Source organism: Hippocampus comes, unplaced genomic scaffold (genome assembly GCF_001891065.2).
Source record: "Hippocampus comes isolate QL1 unplaced genomic scaffold, H_comes_QL1_v1.1 scaffold124, whole genome shotgun sequence".
Taxonomy (NCBI): Eukaryota; Metazoa; Chordata; class Actinopteri; order Syngnathiformes; family Syngnathidae; genus Hippocampus; species Hippocampus comes.
Genome location: NW_017805075.1, coordinates 952,315 through 972,909, shown reverse-complemented (window position 1 = coordinate 972,909; position 20,595 = coordinate 952,315). Strand labels below are relative to the sequence as shown.

At 42.5% G+C, this 20,595-nt stretch overlaps 2 protein-coding genes across 3 annotated transcripts in view; one reads left to right on the top strand and one right to left on the bottom strand.

Moving 5' to 3' along the window:
- LOC109512938 (solute carrier family 17 member 9-like) overlaps positions 1 to 20,556 on the top strand; it is a 40,099-nt gene extending 19,543 nt beyond the window's left edge. The window contains exons 13-14 of the mRNA XM_019865048.1: positions 1,217 to 1,225; positions 20,527 to 20,556. Coding sequence (XP_019720607.1) covers positions 1,217 to 1,220 — 4 coding nt within the window. The 3' untranslated portion in view covers positions 1,221 to 1,225; positions 20,527 to 20,556. The remainder of the gene's footprint in view (positions 1 to 1,216; positions 1,226 to 20,526) is intronic.
- ythdf1 (YTH N6-methyladenosine RNA binding protein F1) lies at positions 2,045 to 13,606 on the bottom strand. Of its 2 annotated transcripts, none has more exons than XM_019865046.1 (5): positions 13,149 to 13,606; positions 12,837 to 12,957; positions 11,018 to 11,112; positions 7,474 to 9,102; positions 2,045 to 3,427 (listed from the first exon to the last, which is right to left on the bottom strand). In XM_019865046.1, exons 1-5 carry the CDS (start codon positions 13,176 to 13,178, stop codon positions 3,413 to 3,415), a joined length of 1,890 nt encoding a protein of 629 aa, XP_019720605.1. In that variant the 5' UTR covers positions 13,179 to 13,606; the 3' UTR covers positions 2,045 to 3,412. The 2 variants fall into 2 exon arrangements, with proteins under 2 accessions (XP_019720605.1, XP_019720606.1); XM_019865047.1 differs by having other exon boundaries at positions 12,837 to 12,864.
- Positions 20,557 to 20,595: the final 39 nt, after the last annotated feature.

The window sequence follows — 20,595 nt, the reverse complement described above, 5'->3', positions numbered from 1 at the left end:
TGTTTTATTTTGAAAAATTACCGGATTCTCCGTTACATCCGTCTGTGTTACGCTTGACACACGTCAAGCCACGCTTCTCCTTCACGTGACCGATTACTTCAAAACAAAACGCAGGAGCTCGCAAAATGAGTAAAAAAAACTGCTGGAGATCGCAAATGACGGCGGCCTTAAAAGTACGTTCGAGACAACTGGATTAAAGTTATGGCTGAATACTCTGAGATGGCCACAATAGCACTGTTGCTATTTCCGACATCCTACCTGTGTGATACGGGGGGTTTCTGCAGCAACGGCGACGAAAACAAAATTACGAAGTAGACTGGACATAAACCACACACTTGAGGTGTCATTGTCTCCTATTACCCCGAGATGGGACCGTCTGGTTGCAGAAAATCAAGCTCGGTGCTGTGGTGAGTCGTCATTTTCATGCACTTTGAATTTGCGTTGTATTGTATTTTGAAGGCATTAAACATTGCCATCGCGATCGGAGTGTTGCGGCCAGATTAGACGCTCTTTGTGTTTATTATTATATTTCGAAAACGCCACAGTTTTCATGCAGCTCATACCATCTTATTTTGTTGTATTATTTCCGCCACACCTTAAATGCCGGTCCCTGAAAATATTGTCTGACATAAACCGGTCCGTGGGGCAAAAAAGGTTGGGGACCCCTGCTTTATAGAACCACCTTTTGCTGCGATTACAGTGCAAGTCTTTTGGGGTTTGTCTCTGTCAGTTTGTGGAAACTGAAATATTTGCTCATTCTTCCTTGCAAAACAGCCCAGCTCAGGTACATTAGATGAAGAGAGTTTGTGAACAGTAGTTTTCAGATCTTTCCACAGATTCTCAAATGGATTCAGGTCTGAACTTTGACTTGGCCATACTTTGGCAACTTTATTATTCTTAGTTTTGAACCATCCCATTGTAGATGTTGCTTGATGTGTAGGATCATTTTCTTGTTGGCTCTGTTGTCTCTTTGGTGCATAGCGCCAACTACAGTACAGGCTAAATTTGAATGAAAAGCAGCAGAGAAAAGAAACAAAATTATTATCCTAACCCTAACCCATTTACTGTATGTACAAAAAACATGCACCTTCGAATATTTTAACCATTTTTGTCAAAAAGTATATTTTTAAATACACAATTAAACATAATTGATATTCGTACGTGCATGGCGGCAAGCAGTAGGTCTTGCTATACTGTACTGAAGCATTTTTAAAACTTGAAAAAGGAACAATTCAATGAATATAGCCTCCTAAAAATTATGTATAAAGCTCGTCGCCAACTTTCACCAAATAGCCTACAAAACAGGTTTAAAAAGAGAGAAAGTATTTACAAATTAAGAGGAACCGATTTATTTTTTTCCGCAGCATAAGACAACAAACCAAAAGGGAAGGTGAGTTTAAATGCATGGCGTCAGTTTGTGGAACAATCTTGTCGAATTAAAATGCCTCAGTACTTTTGCATTTTTAAGAAATGTGTAAAAGCGCAATTATTATAAATGATAAATTAGGGGATTGAATCAATTTTGTTACGTATTGTAAAATTATGTTTGTAAGTATACCTTGACTAGAGATGTCATTCATTTTGTATTGATAAGGGGTAGATAAATTGTTTTTTTTTTCTTCCTGCCTCCTTTCATTTCTTTTAAAGAATGAAATAAATGAAAAGAAAAGGAAAGGACTGCCTCCCTTGCACAGCCTCTTTGGTGCCCATGCATTACAAGAGTACCGGGAATAGCTTTTAAGGTTTTGATGGTATGATGTTAATTTCATTCATTCATTTCAATCTTTTGTAAAAAATAAATAAATTACTGTGCCGAGTTTGACTCTCACAAATTCATGAATTTAATCGAAATCGCAATATCTGCCAGAAAAATTGTAGTTTAATCTTTTCCAAAAATCACTCTGCCTTAATGTGGACTGTCTTTTATGTGGAACTATTATGTTGCTTTGGTCTGACAAAAGAAATTCAACAGAAAAAAAGAAAAAAAAAACAGACAAAATATCAAAATAACTGCAGTTGCTCGACAAATAAAAAGTGCAAACCATACCAGATAAGTGTATCTTTAATAATGAATATGATCAAATATAAGAATGTGATAGTGACCTCTGATACAATGACATTTAATTCAGGGGTGACATTAAACTTTTTTTGCATACTTTTTCAATAATCCAATACTGTTATATAGCTCTGGTCGCACCGCAGTCATACTCCTTCTCTCTTTACTTTTTTGCACATGCGCTCTCGCTCTCACACACACACACACACACAACACTGCAAGTTATTAAAAAAAAGGGGGGTGGGGGGAACAAAGAAAATAAGAAAAGAACATCACAAACAGAGCATATAGGCTAGCCTCTGGGTTTCAATACACGTACGGTAAATCAGTTAAGTATAATGCTACAGTTAAACATTTGAGGCGTTTGCAGTTACAAATGCCAGTACATTAAAGCTTATATTATCTGATGGCAATGAGAGGGGAGGAGAGGGGAAAGGTCACAGCGATGAAACTGATGCCAATATTAATAATTGGTGAGTCAATAAAGAACGAGAAACAAAAGCAAAAGCAAGTGACAGTTTGAAAAGCAGTACATGCTACATCTCCAGAATTTGACAAGACGCAAAAAAAAAAAAAAAAAAAAGAAAAAGAAAGCTACCAAGATGGGACATTGATCAGTTACGTTCACTTTTGAATAAGAAAGAGCGGGACCACCTTGAGAAGCGCAATTTCCCTGAAACGACGTCACAAATGAAATCAATCCCGATCCGCTCTGCTGAAAAGAAACGTTTTAAGGCTCTGCGCTGGAGATGCACAAACGCTCTCAAGCTCGATGCTCCATTTCATATGAGCCGCATCTTTCCAAACCATTTCCTCACTGCACATTCCTAAAGCAAACGTGAGAAAAATATTTTGTCATAATACTAAACACAAGTGACCAGGCACGCACGCACGCGCACAAAAAGCAGACGTTTTGTCAATAGTGTTGTTCACTCGCAAGATTCACCGACACAAGCACGTCACATTTGTCCAACACACAAACCACAAAGTGAACAGTCACTGAATATCAGCAGCGTGTTGTCATGAGATCTTAAAAATCAGACGTGCACACGTGTTATTTAGTCCATGAATGATGCAAGTTCCAGGGCAGCGAGAAGCCAAAAAAAAAAAAAATACACAAAGTATGTAACACTGAAGAAACTTCACACTTCCTCAAGATGGTGCTCAACGTTTGCAGGGTCCGAGGGGGAGGGAGGGGTGCCAGAGTGGGCCCAAATTAAATAGAAAAAATATGAAGTCTTCAATATTCTCCTTGTCCGTATGTTGCCGTCTTTGTTTTTGTTAAATGGGAATTTCATTCGAGTGCCCATCCCAGCAGGACTTGCCACAGAGCGAGCGTTCCACCACGGGCGCCGCTTACTTCTGACGATCCTGCGAACACAGAGGGAAGGCGGCCTCGGTGAGCTTACGCAGAGGCATGACAAACACGGTGAGAGGTACACCAGTTTATTGACTGACAACTAATCAAATATTATCAGCAAGACTGTGATAGTCAATCAATGGTTTGGAAACACTCGACCTCATTTCACCTAAAATTGTGAAAATCCCCTGAATTTCAGTCTCTTAGCAGTCACCTTCACCAATTTCTGTAGACCTTCAATCCTAGTTGAATCAAAACAAGACATTTGCAAATATCTGTTTTCACTTGAGAATACAATCAACATGTTGGATTCAGAATGAATTTGTTTGTGCATTTTCTGCAGTATTCATTTGAAATAGCGTCCCGTTTTTAAATAAAGGGATGGAAATGAAAGTGCTTTTTCAATCCAATTCATCTGAGAATAATTGGCAAGTCAATCGAGCATTAAAATAATTGTTAGTGGCAGCCCAAGTTGCAACAATACACTGAAGAAAAGATAACTGCAACACTCATGATTTAGGTTCCCATTTTTTTCGAGATCCCCACCTTTTTCTGTGCACGCAGAGGCCTACTATATTTCCGTCTAAAATCTGTGAGCATTTCCCCTTCGCCATGTTCATCCATCCACCTCACTGGTGGTGCATATCAAGATGCTGATTATAAAGATTGATTATTATATTGCTGAGCCTTGGCTGCCCACAAGAAAAGACCGCTCTGAAATGTGCAGTTTTACTCCATTGGGGGAGTTTGGGGCACCTAAGCATCGGTGTCCAACGTGCGACACGCATGCCAGTTTGTTCAACCATTTCCTGTACGGATGTGCGGCTAAAAAAAAAACAGTTTGTGAAGGTATTTGGTACACATTCAGGGCTTGACGCAAGCAGCCGCCAAATGTGCCAGAGTATTTCCTTTCTTTTAATTTGCCTCATCAGAAATTGACATCAGAAATGATGTCTGGAATGCTGGTGCAGGCTGCAACCTTGACTAAGAGTTGAAAGTATTTGAACCCTTTCATGCACAAAAAATAACAACCTGCGACCTGATAAGCTGTCCACTGTAGTAACCGCTGTCCCTGAAAGGGTTAATGGACTTTACTTTTATTGTGCACATACACTGGCCCCCATAATTATTGGCACCCCGGTTAAGATATACTCTTTATCTTAGCTAATAAATACATTTTTTTCCAGAATAACATTGACCCAATTAAAAAAAAAAGCGGAATATACAACTTTTAATTCACCGTATTTTCCACACTAAAAGGTGCACTGGATTATGAGGCGCACCTTCAATGAATGGCCTATTTTGTAATTTTTGTCATATACAGCAGGGGTCCCCAACCTTTTTTGCCCCACGGACCGGTTTATGTCAGACAATATTTTCAGGGACCAGCATTTAAGGTGTGGCGTAAATAATACAACAAAATAATATGGTATGAGCTGCATGAAAACTGTGGTGTTTTCGAAATATAATAATAAACACAAGGAGCGTCTAATCTGGCCGCAACACTGATCGCTATGGTAATGTTTAATGCCTTCAAAATACGATACAGCGCAAATTCAAAGTGCATGAAAATGACGACTCACCACAGCACCGAGCTTGATTTTCTGCAACCAGACGGTCCCATCTCGGGGTAATAGGAGACAATGACACCTCAAGTGTGTGGTTTATGTCCAGTCTCGTAATTTTGTTTTCGTGTGACCTGACGTGAGCCAAGCGTGACAAAGACGGATGTAACGGAGAATCCGGTAATTTTTCAAAATAAAACATATTTCGTCTTCCGAAATAAATAAAACGGAATTAAGGCAAGTTCTTTCTGTGCGGCCCGGTACCGGTCCGCGGACCGGCGGTTGGGAACCCCTGATATACAGTAAGTATTCTCTAGTAAGGAATCCTATTTACGCTGTCCAATCCTTCCTGATAACAGAATTTCCATATGTGTGATACAACTATGGTACATGTACTTTATGAACATGCAAGTATGTGAACAAAATGCATGTGTAACAACACAAGCAATGAAATGCAAAAATATATGCTCCAAACACTTTTTATAACACAAAAGCTGCAGTATATGGTACAGGTATATGAACAAAATACAGAACAGTATAACCAACTCAGGGGTATTTGCTACAAAATTAGACGAGTAACAGACCTGGTGGCTTTCTTTCCACCATCTCACTGTCTCTAACTCAACCTCCCCTCGATCACTACACAAGACAGCGTTGCTCAGCTGATGTCGTGCAATGAACTTTGAAAGCCAGCCACGGGACGCTTTGAAGTCCTCGATGCCCACAGTTAGCGCGATGGAATTCGCCTTCTCTCTAATTAGCGCTCCAGTTAGCGGAAGCATGATTACAGGTAAAGCATTCCAGGAAACGTTCGTTTACTCAACTGTCCGTCGAGCCACAAGCAATTTACTCTGAGCAGCTAATCGGATGCATTCCAATCTCTCTTCCACAGATCGAGCTGTCGAACAAACGACAACAGCTAAGCTTAGCTGTTGAGTGGCAGTGCTACAGAACGATCAGATGTCAGTAAAACCTATTTCATAAAGCAGCAACACAGTTCACTTAACCAACAGCAAGTCATAACATTGACTCGTTAACATTGAACTCTCTTGCCGCTGCTCTATTTCCGTGTTCAAACTGCGTAACCCGATCGCCTTAAGTTTGAACTTTGCGTTGTAAGCATGTCTCTAGCAAGGAGGCATTTTGGGGTCGACATATTACCGTAATAACCATGCACAAGGCGCATCGGATTTTAAGGCGCGCTGTGAGCTTTTAAGAAAATGCAAGGCTGTTAGGTGCGCCTTTTAGTGCGGAAAATACGCTAAGTGCATTTGTCGAGTGATGGTGGGGGGAATCCCACATTAAAATATAAATATTTCGCATCAAAATGTGTGTGCCACTATTAGCACTCCTGATGTTAATACTTGAGAGAGCTTGCTGATGAGGGGGACCTCAAAAACAGGCTGGATAGGGGCGTATGAGGACCAGACTTTGGCACCCCTGCTCTGAATCATCCAGCAACCTGGGTCCACTCCTCTTCACTCTCCTCTTTTGTTCACTCCACAAGTTTTCAATGGGGTTGAGGTCTGGGGACTGAGATGGCCATGGGAGGAACTCAATTCTGCATCTGGTGAGCCATGTCTACAATTTTCCATATGAGGGTATGCATCCGCAATAAAAACTGAATGTATTTAAAAAGGTTATTTATTTATTTAAAAAATTTCCACAAAAATTCCGCACTTCCACTAATTATGAAGGGCCCGTATCCTAATCACCGCAAGGTGGAAGCTAATGGTGATGTAAGACCATTTGCTTGCTGGTGCCATAAGCTATGTTTTACATTAGCATCTGATCTGATTAATATTATGATAATTGCAAAAAATAATCTGTGCCTAGGCGGTGCTCAAAATAATCGATTCAGCCTGAACCAACCCCTCAAGACGACAAATTCGACTGTTAAATCATGCCATATTTTCCTGGCAAGCTCACGATTTTGCATGTGGTGATACTACGAATATGTATTGTATGTCATTAGTAGACACAGCTGATAGATGTGTCGGTTGATGGTTGCCGGATGGAGAGGGAAAGGTATGCAAAAAAAAAAAGATTGTATCCATTTTCAAGTTGCATGTGCAAATGAAACCACTGATTCGTACTGTTCAATTGCACTCATTTTTGTTACGATATTTCAGATGACATGATTTGCAAAGAGATCATAATGAAGAAATGTGAATCTTTTCCAAATGTCTTCGTAATGATTTGCACCAAAAAAATGGCAAAAACAAAAATGCAAATAGTAGATAGTTTATGAGGCTACAAGTGGTCCAGCTCACTTGAACTCAAATTGGGATATATGTGGCCCCTAAACTGAAATGAGCTTGACACCCATGCTCTAAATGATTATAAAAAATAGTTGTTAATTTGACCATCTTTTAGCTGTCAATTATTCAATTAGTTGTTGCACCTCTACTGAGTACTGCTTGCTTATCTTCAACACTTGACACACATTTTTGTCGTCTTAGCGGGAATTGGAATGCAGACATAACACTGACCTTTTTCACCACCTCCTCCTCCTCCTGCTTCCTCTCGTAGTGGGAAAAGTCATCAAAGATGGAGGTGGTGTGTTTGTAGGTGGCGATGATCTTGAGCACCTGCTTGGCCTTCTCCAGAGGAACTTCTTGAGTGTCACGCGAGTTGGTCACCGGCTTGTTGTCGTTGTTCTCCAGGCGGATGTGGCGCAGCTGGCTATTGGGCACGTCCTTAACAAACAACCAGTTCACGTCAAACTTGCCCTTCCACTTGTCCTGCGCCCAAACGCCGGCACTAGTGCCGTAGTCCACAGGTGAGCGCATTTCCGCCACGCCGCAGAAGTGGCCGCTGCCGTTGACGCTGAACAACAAGTACACGGGACCTTTGGAGTTCATGGTCCTGAAGGCCGAGTCCAAGCGTTTGTTGCCGTGCTCCGTGCTGCACCAGATGGAGTATTTGATGGAGCGGTGGATGTCGTCTTCAGAGTAGCTTTTGATGATGAACACTCGGCCGTTTTTCAGATTCCACTCAAACTCCTTCGGGTTATAACTGTGGGCCGCACGCAGCTTTTCCAGGACCGGGTGTGATTCTAAACCCGGCTCGGGTCCCCCACAGCCGCCACCGCAGCCGTTGCCGACCCCGCCGCTGGATGAGCCGCTACTGTCCAAGCTCCCGCCGCCGTAGCACAAGTTGCGACTGCGAGGCGCCACCCAGCGGGTCTGCGGCGCCGGAGCCGAGTTGTGGTTCTGGTAGGACTGGAGCGGGGGAGGCGGAGGACCGGGCATGGTCATCTGCTGGACCAGAGACTGGGCCGACTGGAGCGACTGCTGCAGGGGGGGCAGGAGGCCGCCAGGGTGAGAATGAAGTGGCGGCGGCTGGTGCTGCTGTTGGTGGTGGTGGTGGTGGGGCTGTAAGGGAGCAGTCATCTTTGGGGCGGCCACTTTATTATCCCACGTGTCAATGTCCACCATGTTGTGTTTCACGGGCGCGGGGGGAAGCGGGCCGCCACCGATGGGGGCGCAGAGTTTGTTTTTGGACTTTTGTTGCTGCAGCTTGGCGGGCTTACTTGCGATGGCGGCCCATGATGTCGGTTTTGGAGGCGGCATTCCCACTGTTCCCCCATTGCCCGCGGCGACGGGAATGCCACCGCCGATCACTGAGCCGGCAGTCTTCACGCCCGAGCCCCCTGCCGTCACATCCCCGCCGATTTTAAGGCTCAGCATGCCCTGCTCTAGGTTGTTCATGCCCGGGGCCTTGCTGAGGGTGTCGCTGTGGAAACCCGTCTGGCCATCCGGGACTAAAGTGCCTCCTAAGGAGCTGGGTGGGTAGCTGTAACTTCCCCCGTAGGCTGAGCTTTGGGTCTGCTGGCCCTGAGAACCGCTGGTGCCCCAGGCAGAGAACGCTGGGTTCTCTGGGAAAAAGTTAAACCTGTGCGGATATATGCTGCTGCTGAGCCCCCCCGGCTGGCCAAATACCGTGTCATGCATGAAGTGGTGGTCCCCGTTACTGAGAGGCGCATAGGGCGTCAGGTAGGGGATAGGCGGGTCACCACCTGTGGACCATGGAGCCTCACTCAGCGGGTAGGGGAATCCAATGGAGGGGGCGTAGTAGCTGGACAGGTAAGGGTCGGTCATGGACTGATAGCTGTTATTCTACAAACAGTAAGAAAATCATAATTCAGAAACAACAAGACGGAGCAAATACGGCTTATTTGGGATGTTCACACTCAGTCCAGTACTCTGGTCTGGACCACAGTTGCAAAACTGAAGTCACAACCTGACTGGAATGTTGACGCAAATTTTAAGAATAGCAGAAGTGGGAATAAGTCATATACTGTATGTTCAAGTATTAAGTCTCAAGTCTAAATTGTAAAGTTTCAAGTTATGGCCGAGTCAAACTCCACGCCTTTTTTATCGTTCACGACGGTTGCCCTGTCAATCTACCATGGGCGAGATGTCACACTACGAGTCCGTCACAAACTAGACCCCACCCAATCGTTGAGTGTTTCCGTCAAGATTCAGTCCATTGGTGCAGGTCCTTTGGGGAGGTGGGACATGCAGCTGTCACAGTCATGTCGACAGAGGCATTATGTGCATATGTGTTGTTTCTATGTTCAGAAAAGGCAAAAAAACAAAAACAACAGTATGGGCTGTTCCTGAATGGTGAGGTGAGGGCAAAATGGACTGTCTATTCTGCAAAAAGAACTTGAGGTCACATTTTTTTTTCCATGACACTACGTTGAGTATGCCACGAGCTACGATGTGTCAAGTCAACTCAATATCGGCTACAAGACACTACGTTTGTCTGCGAAACGTCTGTCGGCTCAAAAGCGGGCTACATTCGTGTAGTCTGACGCCGGCATTAGTGTGGCAGAAGTCAAGCTGAGTCCCCATAAAATTTCAAGCAATTTGAGTCACGTACTTGGATAAGGATTGTGAAACAAAGATTTTTTCAAACCTTAAAAGATTGTTTATCTGTGACAGATCCTACACACGATGATCAAAAATCAGGCATGCAAGAGTTTTGGTTTGTGCGTGGTCTGCTCCGATAATCAGTCAGAGCACGACACACATTAAGGTTCACACGTTTAATTAAAAAAATAAATAAATAAAGAAATAAATCAAAAAATCATCAGGAAGCACATGTTTTGTTTGATGTACTGCTGTTTCCTTGTTCCTGAGTTTGGGTGTTTTTTATTGGCTACGTTCCATTCCACATTACAATTCATAGCCTTGTGACTCAGATTTTTGGTCATAAATATTGTACATGTTTAAATATTTAAGATTGTCAGCCCAACTCATATTGGACCTGCTTATTGGAACAAATACTCCTGAACAATCCTCAGACAGAAGGATCATCATAGGGGCCGATCTTGTAAAAATAAATAAATAAAAACCGGGCGGGCATTTGACAGCCTTGGTCAGGGAGGGGCAAAACTGCCCAATTGTCTTAACGTGTGTAAGCAAGAGAAGTCATACAAGCTTACTTCATCACAACATATATTCTTGCATTAGTGTATTTGCGTTACTTAGCGTGACTCACACATTCACATCATTCTGTAACAGTTCCACAACAGTCTACATCTTTTACATCTTCAACAGTCTATCTTTTACTTTATTGTCTTCTCAATCACCAAAATCAAGCTTAGCTTGTTTTTGACCACCTTTAGGTGAGCTCAACTGTCACGGTAACTGACTTGTCTTCGTGGGTCTTATAGCAACAGATGAAGTTACATGTCACAGATGTTGTCTCTAATGTTGGAGCGGAGTTCTCTTTTTACCAATTTCTAAAGGGTTGCCCTTGAACACAAATGCCATCGTGTTTGGTGATCCCTCCATGATACTTGCTTAGTGAAGGTGGCCTCGGAACTCCATATCATAGCATACTTATGGCCTCCCAAGTTTGTGCATGCCACATCAAAAACGAAGCTTTGGTTTTTAAAATGGCAACAGCAAAAAAAAAAACAAACCAAGAAAAAAAACGTTATCAGTGGTCTGAACCAGAGTCCTGGGTTACAACGTGTGAACACAGCTCTAATTTCATAAAAACACAATGCAAGCAACCCACCTGGTTGGACTGGCCAGTGAGATAGGGCTCAAAGTCATTGTCGTGGACGGTGTCCTTTTGGTGCAGGGAGCCGTTCTGCACTGAAACCGGAAAGCCTGCAAGAAAACAACGTCGGTCAAAAACATCATAATCATGCACTTACGCACCTTCAGGAAATGGATGCAATCTGAATGGAGCGACCTTGCATTGAGGGGTGATGCTGATAAATCCGTCAGAGAATCTCTTATTTTCCACGCTGCAGAGGCTGTGCTAAGCTCTACTACCTCATAAGGAGAAACATCATTTTGCACTTTTGCCGTCATTTCACAGCCTCTCATATTAATTGGGGAAGGATCAGGGCCTGTAGACTTTTTTCATGACCTATGAGGAGCATTTCCACATGTTGATGAGGCTTGGGGTTGGAGCAACTTACACAAAAAATCTACACTTATTGGCCATGAATTCTACTTTTTTTTTTTTTGTTGCGTTTGATGCGCCACTCACGCATTACACTGCTTGGCAACCTGGTCAACTTTCATTTTGCACCATCTCCTTAGTGTTCAGTTACGGGTGTGGTATTCTGATTAAACTGCTTGTATTGATTTATTAAAAAGTGAATGCAAAAACACACGCTCCTTCAAAATGACCCATGCACTTGTATTTGGCATAGAGCAGTATATTTTCTGTATCTGCTATATGCAAGTTAATTTTACTCTTAAGATGGGGTATAAGGCAAATCAAACAGATGCCACAAAATATGATCCCAAAACGATTTAATGTCATCTCAAACTCATCATACAACATTACCCTTTTGGTTTTCATATAATGTGTGACGGTCTGGAATATTTCTCCTGTGACTAACAGGTGTTCCCTGGACCCTACCTTTGCACCCCACTTGTATCGAGCTGCTGGCATTTTCAGTACAAATGACAGGGCTCATTTATTTCAACGAAGTCCAAGATGGCGCCCGAGTATGCAGCCGTCGGCAAGTGCTCTCATGAGCCTTGTTTTTTTTGGTTGTTTTTGTGTTTGTTTTGTCACTTTGTGTTTGTTGTTGCGTCGTGTGGACCAGCTGTGGATTGTTTTTTAGCATTTTTTTGGCCACGACATTCATCAAGGAGGAGACTCGGTGCTTGGTGGTTGCGCCTTCTCGGCAGCATGGGTATACAAGCACTGTTTTTGATTGGGAGGAATGTTGGTGCCATTTGACTGTCATTGCTGGACAGCTCTGGGGCGCTTGTGTTTTTTTGCGCCTGTATTGGGCAGCATTTTACACAGCCCCGCTTTGTTCGGCGGAGAGATTGGTGCTGTTGGACGGTCTGCGGCTGGATGAATGCAAGGCTTGAGGAGCCGACGATGAGAAGAAAGGAGCGTCAGCGCAGAGCGCCGATGCGGATGTGGAACTGGGAGTCGCGGCTTGGGGGTGAAGCGGATTACGTGGGACAGGAGATGTGAGCCAGTCTCTTTTCGTCAATGGACGCTACAGCTTCGTGTTTGCTTTCAAAACTTAGTTTGTTGCAGACGTGTGCACATTTTCAGTATGACGTCTCTGATCCACTGGTGAAAGGACTCTTTGATCCTCTCCTCTTTCATCTATAACTGCTTCAAACAACAAAGTATATGCAGGAAAAGTGATTAAGAGTGCATGACTGTTTGTGTCTTATGTGTTGTGTTATTTTGTTATTTTGACTTCAAGATGGCGCCGCAAGAGTGGCTGCCTTTACATCAGCTCCTATATTTTGTTCTTCTACTTCTTCCTTTCATAACTTTGCTGCTGTGAATTGGGAATTTCTCCATTGCGAGACTAATGAAGGTTTTCTTATTGTATCTTATTTCTTACCTTTATTGGCATCTTGTCCTTTCGAGATCTTAGTAGAAGGGAAGCATGTGAGGGGGGAAGAGAGCAACGTGAGTAAGGCATCACATGATCGTGCACACCTGACAGTATTGTACGTGGGCTTCTGAAATAATAGTAATAACACTCATTAGAACAAGCAGCCAGAATTCCAACGATGCCAGCCAGCTACTGGGGACTGTAGTCCAAGCGGGCCTTGATTACAAGCAGTTATCTAGCCTTACAGTTAGCTGGCCTCTCAGTGGGAGATGTGTAAATCTGCAACATGCTTGTCTGAAATGAATTCTTGAAGCAAACCTGCGGGTCAATGCTGGCGGCGGACATCATGGATCGTCCAGCTGTTGTTGTGTTTGGAGCCCCCCCTCCCCGGACAATTCGTGCAGCGCGTGAGTAGCCTTTTAGTGGAGATGCTCGGATGTCAGTTTGCTACAGCAGTAGTTAGCCGCCGTCCCTGTTCGACTTGTACTACTTTTAGTTCTTGTAGCAGCAGCGGCGGCAGCAGCAGGCAGGGAGAGGCGGCCTCGCTTTTTGTCGTCGTCGTCTTTCGCTGCTGACACCCCAAAACAGGCAGTCCTGTCAATATGAAACCGACCTGGCTTTATTGTTATTACTGCTAGTATTATTATTATAGCCAACCGTAGCCGCCGTCACATTAAGAGTGGAGGCGAGCTGCCTCGGCGGTGGCCCTGCTAGTGCTAACTTAGCCGAACGGCGAGCTTCCTTCCACCGGGTCTGCTCGGCGGAAGTGACGCAGCTTACGTAAGCGACGCGTCTCCGGCTACCTAGCAGCATAGCCAGAGCACTCATGTTCGCACATTCATGTTACAGTACTCGATTATACAGCGTGTGCTGAAAGTAGCCAAACACAATTTCATGTCATTTGATTACATTCCATATGCAATTTTCCTGGTGCCTTTTTCTCCCTCCCTTTCTTTCTGACTTCCAAGCGAAGGATGGCAGGAAGGATTCATTTTGTCATGCATGGCATAAACAATTTGTTTTTCGTATTCTCCACGGAGCTCACCAATTAAACGGGTATTCGAGGCAGGGTAAAAAGGGGAAAGCATTTCTTTTTAAAATTGAATATTTAATATTTTTGTTTATTTATCCATCTATCTACCTATTTATTTATTTCTATACACCAATTACAACAGCCATCATTCACACAGCAATATAGTAGGCTAAAACTAATACACGAGGAATCAGGAGCATCCATACATCCATCCATTATCTGAAATGCTTTATCTTCACGAGGGTCGAGAGCGTGCTGGAGCCTGTCCCAGGTGACATCGGACAGTAGGCGGGGTACCCCCTGAACTGGTTGGCAGCCACTCGCAATGCAGTAATCAAGAGCAATACAGGTAAATAACAGCACTGTCAATTAAAACAAGAGCAGAAGCGATATAAAGATTCTGCCAAGTCACTCACAATATGTTTGAAATTTCCAAGAGAAACTAATTCCTTTGATTTGAAAGTGCTCAGACAAAATAAAAATCAACTGCAAGGGAAAAGAAGGAGGACTGAAGAAAAGACTTCAGGAGGGAAGAAAAGAGCAGGTCTGAGCTGGGAGTAGGTTTCTGCAAAGGAAGGATGGGAAGATGCAAGAATAACATAAGCAGCGTTGACGCACGAAAGGAGGTCAGGAAGAAAATAAAAAACAGGAATGACGTGGAAGAAAAGAAGTACAGTAAGGAAGAATGTAAAAACGAACATATCTGCTGTACAAAGTACATAGTTCCAAAATGTCACACGATCTTCCCGTGCAAACAGTTTCGTTTCCACGTTTATTTGACACAGTGGTTTAATATTATACATTTTCCAAACATCAGGATTATGTTACATCATCAAATACGCAGCTCTTTATTTATAATGTTCAAATACACAACTACACACAAGTAGGCTTAGTATTGACACCATTTATAAACTCGATGGGGTGGTGATATTGAATTGAGAATGGCCTTGTACATTTTATTCATGCAGATCAGCGGTGTCTTGAGATATGAGTTTAATTTGTTCCGTGACCACACTTGTGACACAAAACACTGATATTTCAAATCATTTTTCCCCATTCAAATGAACCGACGGGTCATTAATGTGCTCCAGCCTCCTCAAAAAACACAACAAATGTTTTGGTAATTTGTTTTTTAATAAGGAAAATAGCACTTCTTAATGTTCATCCATCCATCCATTCTCTTCCGCTTATCTGGGGTCAGGTCGTGGGGGCAACAGCTTTAGCAGGGAAACCCAGACTTCTCTCTTCCCAGCTACTTCTTCCAGCTCTTCTCTGGGGATCCCCAGGCCAGCTGGGAGACACAGTCTCTCCAGCATGTCCTGGGTCGTCCCTGGGGTCTCCTGCCAATGGGACATGCTGGGAACACCTCACCGGGGAGGCGTCCAGGAGGCATCCTAATCAGATGCCCGAACCACCTCATCTGACGCCTCTCGATATGGAGGAGAAGCGGCTCGACTCCTTATAAATGCACAAATGCACGCTTTGACTTTCTGCATAGACTCCAGCAAGTCCGTTTCTGCTTCCACCATGTCAAGAAATTTGCGCTTCTTGTGTTTTGATTTTAAAAGGAATGAGAGTAGCAGCTTGGATTTGTGGTGAATCAAGTCGGCTGTGTTCATGCCCACAATGGCGCAAGATGTCCATTTTAAACCGTTCCGAGCAGCTTGCATTTGTGAAATTATCAAAACAAAGTCTGTGCAGATTTAGTCCGCGCTTCATGCCAGACTTGCATTGGTCACAAAAATAGAGCCATAAATCTAAAAAAAAATATCCGATTTGTATGATGCGACACAATCATATCAAAAACGTTTAATCGGCCTAAATTTAAGGTAGGGAGGAGTAATTGGTTAATTTTTTTTAATTTTTTTTTTTTATTGACGTCAGTCTTTCTACAGTATGCGACGTCTATGAATACAGAAGTGTGAAGCCTGCTGACTGTTTAACACACAAGAATGCAATTGTCTTTATATTTAGTGACATGAAACTTCAACTAGCAGTGGCATTAAAATAGCCTGATGTTTTTTTCTGAAAGAACTGTTGTCAGTTTCGTTGATTTCACTGCCACCAATTTTTGCTCACAAATGAAAGGAAAAAAATTGGCAAAGCAACTGCTTGGATCATGAAAAACTTTGTAAGTTGGGTCACATGTCTCAAGGCACAGTTGTATTACATTTTCTTTGACCAATATTAACCCAGTCAAGGTCCACCGAAGTTGTTTTTAGTGGTTATTTTAATGGCAGTGATGAGAGTAGATGAGGAAAAATGTAAACAAAGAAGTCTGATGTGGTGCCGGCGGAAGGGCGAAAAGATCTCACTCGCTGGAGACAACACAGAAGGAGCAGTATGCATCGTGCTGAGCAGCGGCCCATCTTTACGCCGTTCACGTTTCAAAAGAGCTCCAATTGGAGAAGCGGTCTCTGAGTGATGCGGCACATGCACAGTGCACACACAAAGCTCACACGGTCTGCTGGAAAGCGGGGGGGGGGGTCGTCGTACGGGGGTGATTGCTGCCGCACGGTGGAGGACAAGAAAAAGGGAGGAGGGGCTGAGAGACCGTCTCAAAACAAGCGCACGATGGTTGTTGGCTGAAGACATACGGTACCATTCTTCAGTTTTCTGCCTACCTTGCCCCCAAAAAACACCAAACATATTTTAAGTGTGTTTTTTATAAGAGAGATGGCACTCAAACATCGAGGCAAGTCAAGTCAAGTCAGCTTTATTGTCAAATATGCTCTATGTGCAACATACAGCACAGATGAAATTTCTTTCCTCTGAACCACAGTGCAACCACAGGAGAGAGAGAGGAGTCACTGTGCGTACCCGCGCTGCCATCAGCAGAACAGTTAACATAAAATAACAAAATAATACAACAGAACACATGAGACACAGACAGTCATGCGATCTTAACCACCTTTTCTGCATACACTTTATTTGAAGCAGTTGTAGATGAAAGAGGAGAGAATCAAAGTGTCCTTTTGCCAGTGGATCAGATAGGTCATGCTGAAAATGTGCACACGTCTGCTACGAGCTAAGTTTGAAAGCAAACAAGAAGCTGTAGCGTCCATTGACGAAAAAAGAGAGTGACTCACATCACCTGTCCCATGTAAATCCGCTTCAATTCCAAGCGGCGACTCCCATTTCCACATATGCATCTGCGCTCTGTGCTGACGCTCCTTTGTTCTTAACGTCGGCTCCACAAGCCATCCATCCATCCAGCTGCAGACTGTCCAACAGCACCGACATTTCCGCTGAACAAGATGGGGCTGTGAAAATGCTGCCCATTGCAGGTGCAAAAAACACAAACGCCCCGGGGCTGTCCAGTACCGACAGTTAGGTGGTGCCGACATTCCTCCCAATCAAAATCAGCGCTGCCGAGAAGGCGCAACCACCAAGCACAGATTCTTTGACGAATGTCATGGCCATAAAAACGCTGAAAACAATCCACATCAGGTCCACACAATGTAGCAACAAACACCATGTGACAAAACAAAACACATAAACAACAAAAAAAACAACAAAAAAAAGGTTCTTGAAGAGTACTTGCCGATGGCTGCCTACTCGGGCGTCATCTTAGAAAAAAAAAGTCAGAACTTCATTAAAACTAATTATGCATCATAATTCATTGCAACTGTGTGGCTCCTGCTGGTTTGTGCACCTTGGCCACCTGGAGGAAGCATAATACATACAGTACGAGTGAATATGCGTACATGGGGACGGTCACAACTAATCTCGATAAGCTGCAGTAAAATTTGTCTTCACAGAGTATAAATGATATACGCTTACAAGTAGGGCTGAGCTATTTTTCATTTTTTTATTCAAATCGCGATTCCAGACAACGCGGCATCACAGGATCGTCAAAGCTTAGTTGTTTTATTTTGTTTTGTTTTGTTTTTTGCAGAGGCTCTTGAAAATATGAGTACAGAAAATAGCGACACAGTAAGCACAGGCCCGAAAAATGTAAATGAATCAGTTTCATCAGCCGGATTGAGGTGCTTTTAGTCCAAAGTATGTTATGTTAGCTGCATCTGTTTACAAGAGTTTTGAGATTTGATAAGTCTCAAGATAGAACCGTTTGTGCTTTTAAATAAATAATGGTTGTTCGTCTCTGTGTGCCCTGTGATTGGCTGGCAACCAGTTCAGGGTGTACCCTACCTACTGCCTGAAGACAGCTGGGATCGGCTCCAACACGCTTGGGACCCTTGTGAGAATAAGCGGATGAGAAAAAGGATGGATGGATGTTCACATGTAGCTAAGTGGACTTTCCTCAGGCAAAGCAATGTGGTGTAATTCTCATTGTTTTAAACGTCAACTGGGAGTGGCATGAACTAACTTGAAGCTTTTTTTGAAGAATTGTTCATTATCTGACAAACTGCTGCTTGTTGTCAAGTGAGGTAAGTTCACTGCCAGCATCACGGCACTCGTATCGCAAATTTTTGCTTGCAACTCAAAGCAAAAGAATGAAACAATGGAAGTACTTGTACTCAAATTTTTCAGGCGGTACAGTACTTAGAAGTATAATAAAAAGAGTCAAAAAGAAAATGCAGATATTTTCTTTTTGAACCATATTTTGTCAAAACATTTACATTTCTACTAAACTTTTATGTCCAACAGATCTCAATTGAATCCTCACTTAAGGCTTTTTTCCGCTTTATTTAAGCGCAGTGTTAATGTGTACAGAATTTTACACATAAATGCACACAGTTGATTAGTAGTTGTTGGTAGTTGGCATCAAAAGTTTGAGGGCCAGTGATGTATTGTATCTCTTGTCTGCAGTTCAGGCAAAATGCAAGAAAATCTTTCTCAGTTCAAAAGAGAAGTATAACTGTTATGAATTTACTTGAATCTCCATTCCGACCTGAAGGTCGCCTAATTGTAGAATGAACATTATAATGAAACCAATCTAGTGTACATACTCTGCATTATGACCAGCGTTTTGTGACCATGTCATTTCTACAGCAGCATTTCTAGGTGATATTTTTTATTTTCCCTCTCCCCCTTTTGCCTTTTGTGAACTGATACTCGGGGTTACCAATGGGAAAGTGGTCCATTCACATTGCGATTTGTGTGTTAGGCAGCGTGGGTCTCCAAAACAAATTACAGTACTTTATTCTTGTAATGTTATAATGTTAGGACTATCATGTAAAAAACAAACAAAAAAACGTTCACTTTTTATGTATAAAATACACAACTTTGTTTTTTGTAATATTATGATTTTATGATGTGAATAAATACAGGTACAGGTTTTCTTTTTGCTCGCATTACTGCAATTTATACCTCACAATACAGTGATATAGAGGTCGTGGGTTCGATCCCGGCTCCGGCCTTGCTGTGTGGAGTTTTCTCCGGGTACTCCGCTTTCCTCCCACATTCCAAAAACATGCATGGCAGACTGATTGAAAACTCTAAATTGTCCCTCGGTGTGTGTGTGAGCACGGATGGTTGTTTGTGTCTGTGTGCCCGGCGATTGGCTGGCAACCGGTTCAGGGTGTACCCTACCTACTGCCCGAAGACAGCTGGGATAGGCTCCAGCACTCCCCGCTACCCTTATGAGGATAAAGCGCTTCCGAAAATGGATGGATGGAATATAATGATATTAGAAATAATAAAGTCAACCTTCATGAAAATATATCACTTTTGCCTTGAAAAAAATATTACTTCACTCTTTTAATAGTACGACTTAAACTTGGGGGCGGGAACATTCCCCCTAAAAAATATATGAATATTCTCCTTTTTTTTTTTTTTTTTCTATATCCTTTTGCGGGTGCTCGTAATACTTTGGAGTGGTGGGCTGGGCGCTTGGTTTCAAAACAAGCGACAGCACTTTGAGTTTCGAAAGATGTGCGAGTGAATGTCTGTTGTTACCCATTTGGAAAGGTTGCAGGCAGCAACAGCGACGTCTTTTCCTCTGATAGGTCGGTTGCCTTCTCTGCAGTTGTCACAATGTACCACTAGAGGGCAGAAGCAGCACCAGAACGATTGAAGGGTGAAACGTCACGTGGAAGAAGTGCAATACAAAACAAGATCAAACAAAGCAGCAAAGCTTTATCCAGGATATACGTCAAATACAGTACTGTAAATACATGAATTATTTATCATAATAGCACTACTAAAATCTAAAAACAGAGAACATTTTTATCTCCAAACATAACTTTATATCAAAAACATTTTGCGGGTAATATAAACTGTTCTTATAAATACCCAACTTTATTCTGGTAGTATGTGACTTACCTAAAGAGAGTTCCACTGTAGGAATATTATGTATGAAATTTAACTTAAAAATATGACTTGAAAACAACCAACTTTTTTCCTGTTATATTTATTCTTGCAATCTGAATTTTGTCTTAAAAAGGCGCAACTTTTTATTGAAAATGTACAACTTTTGTCTAAAAAATTACAACTGTGCCTTGAAGAGAACCAATTTTTATCTAAAAAATATAGACGACGATGCTTTTTCATCTCTAAAATAGAGTATTTTCTCAGACAACTTTTTTCTTGAATATATCCAACTTAATTTTCGTAATAGTATACTTTCTTTTTGAAATGTACGACTTTATTCTCACTATATAACTTTAATGCAAATAAATCTTTCTTTACAATATGTCCTTCAATTTTGAAAATGTAAAGAGAATCATTTGTATCTCAAAAAATAGATGACTGATTTAAAAAACTGTGCGTGTGTGTGTGTGTGTGTGTGTGTGTGTGTGTGTGTGTGTGTGTGTGTGTGTGTGTGTG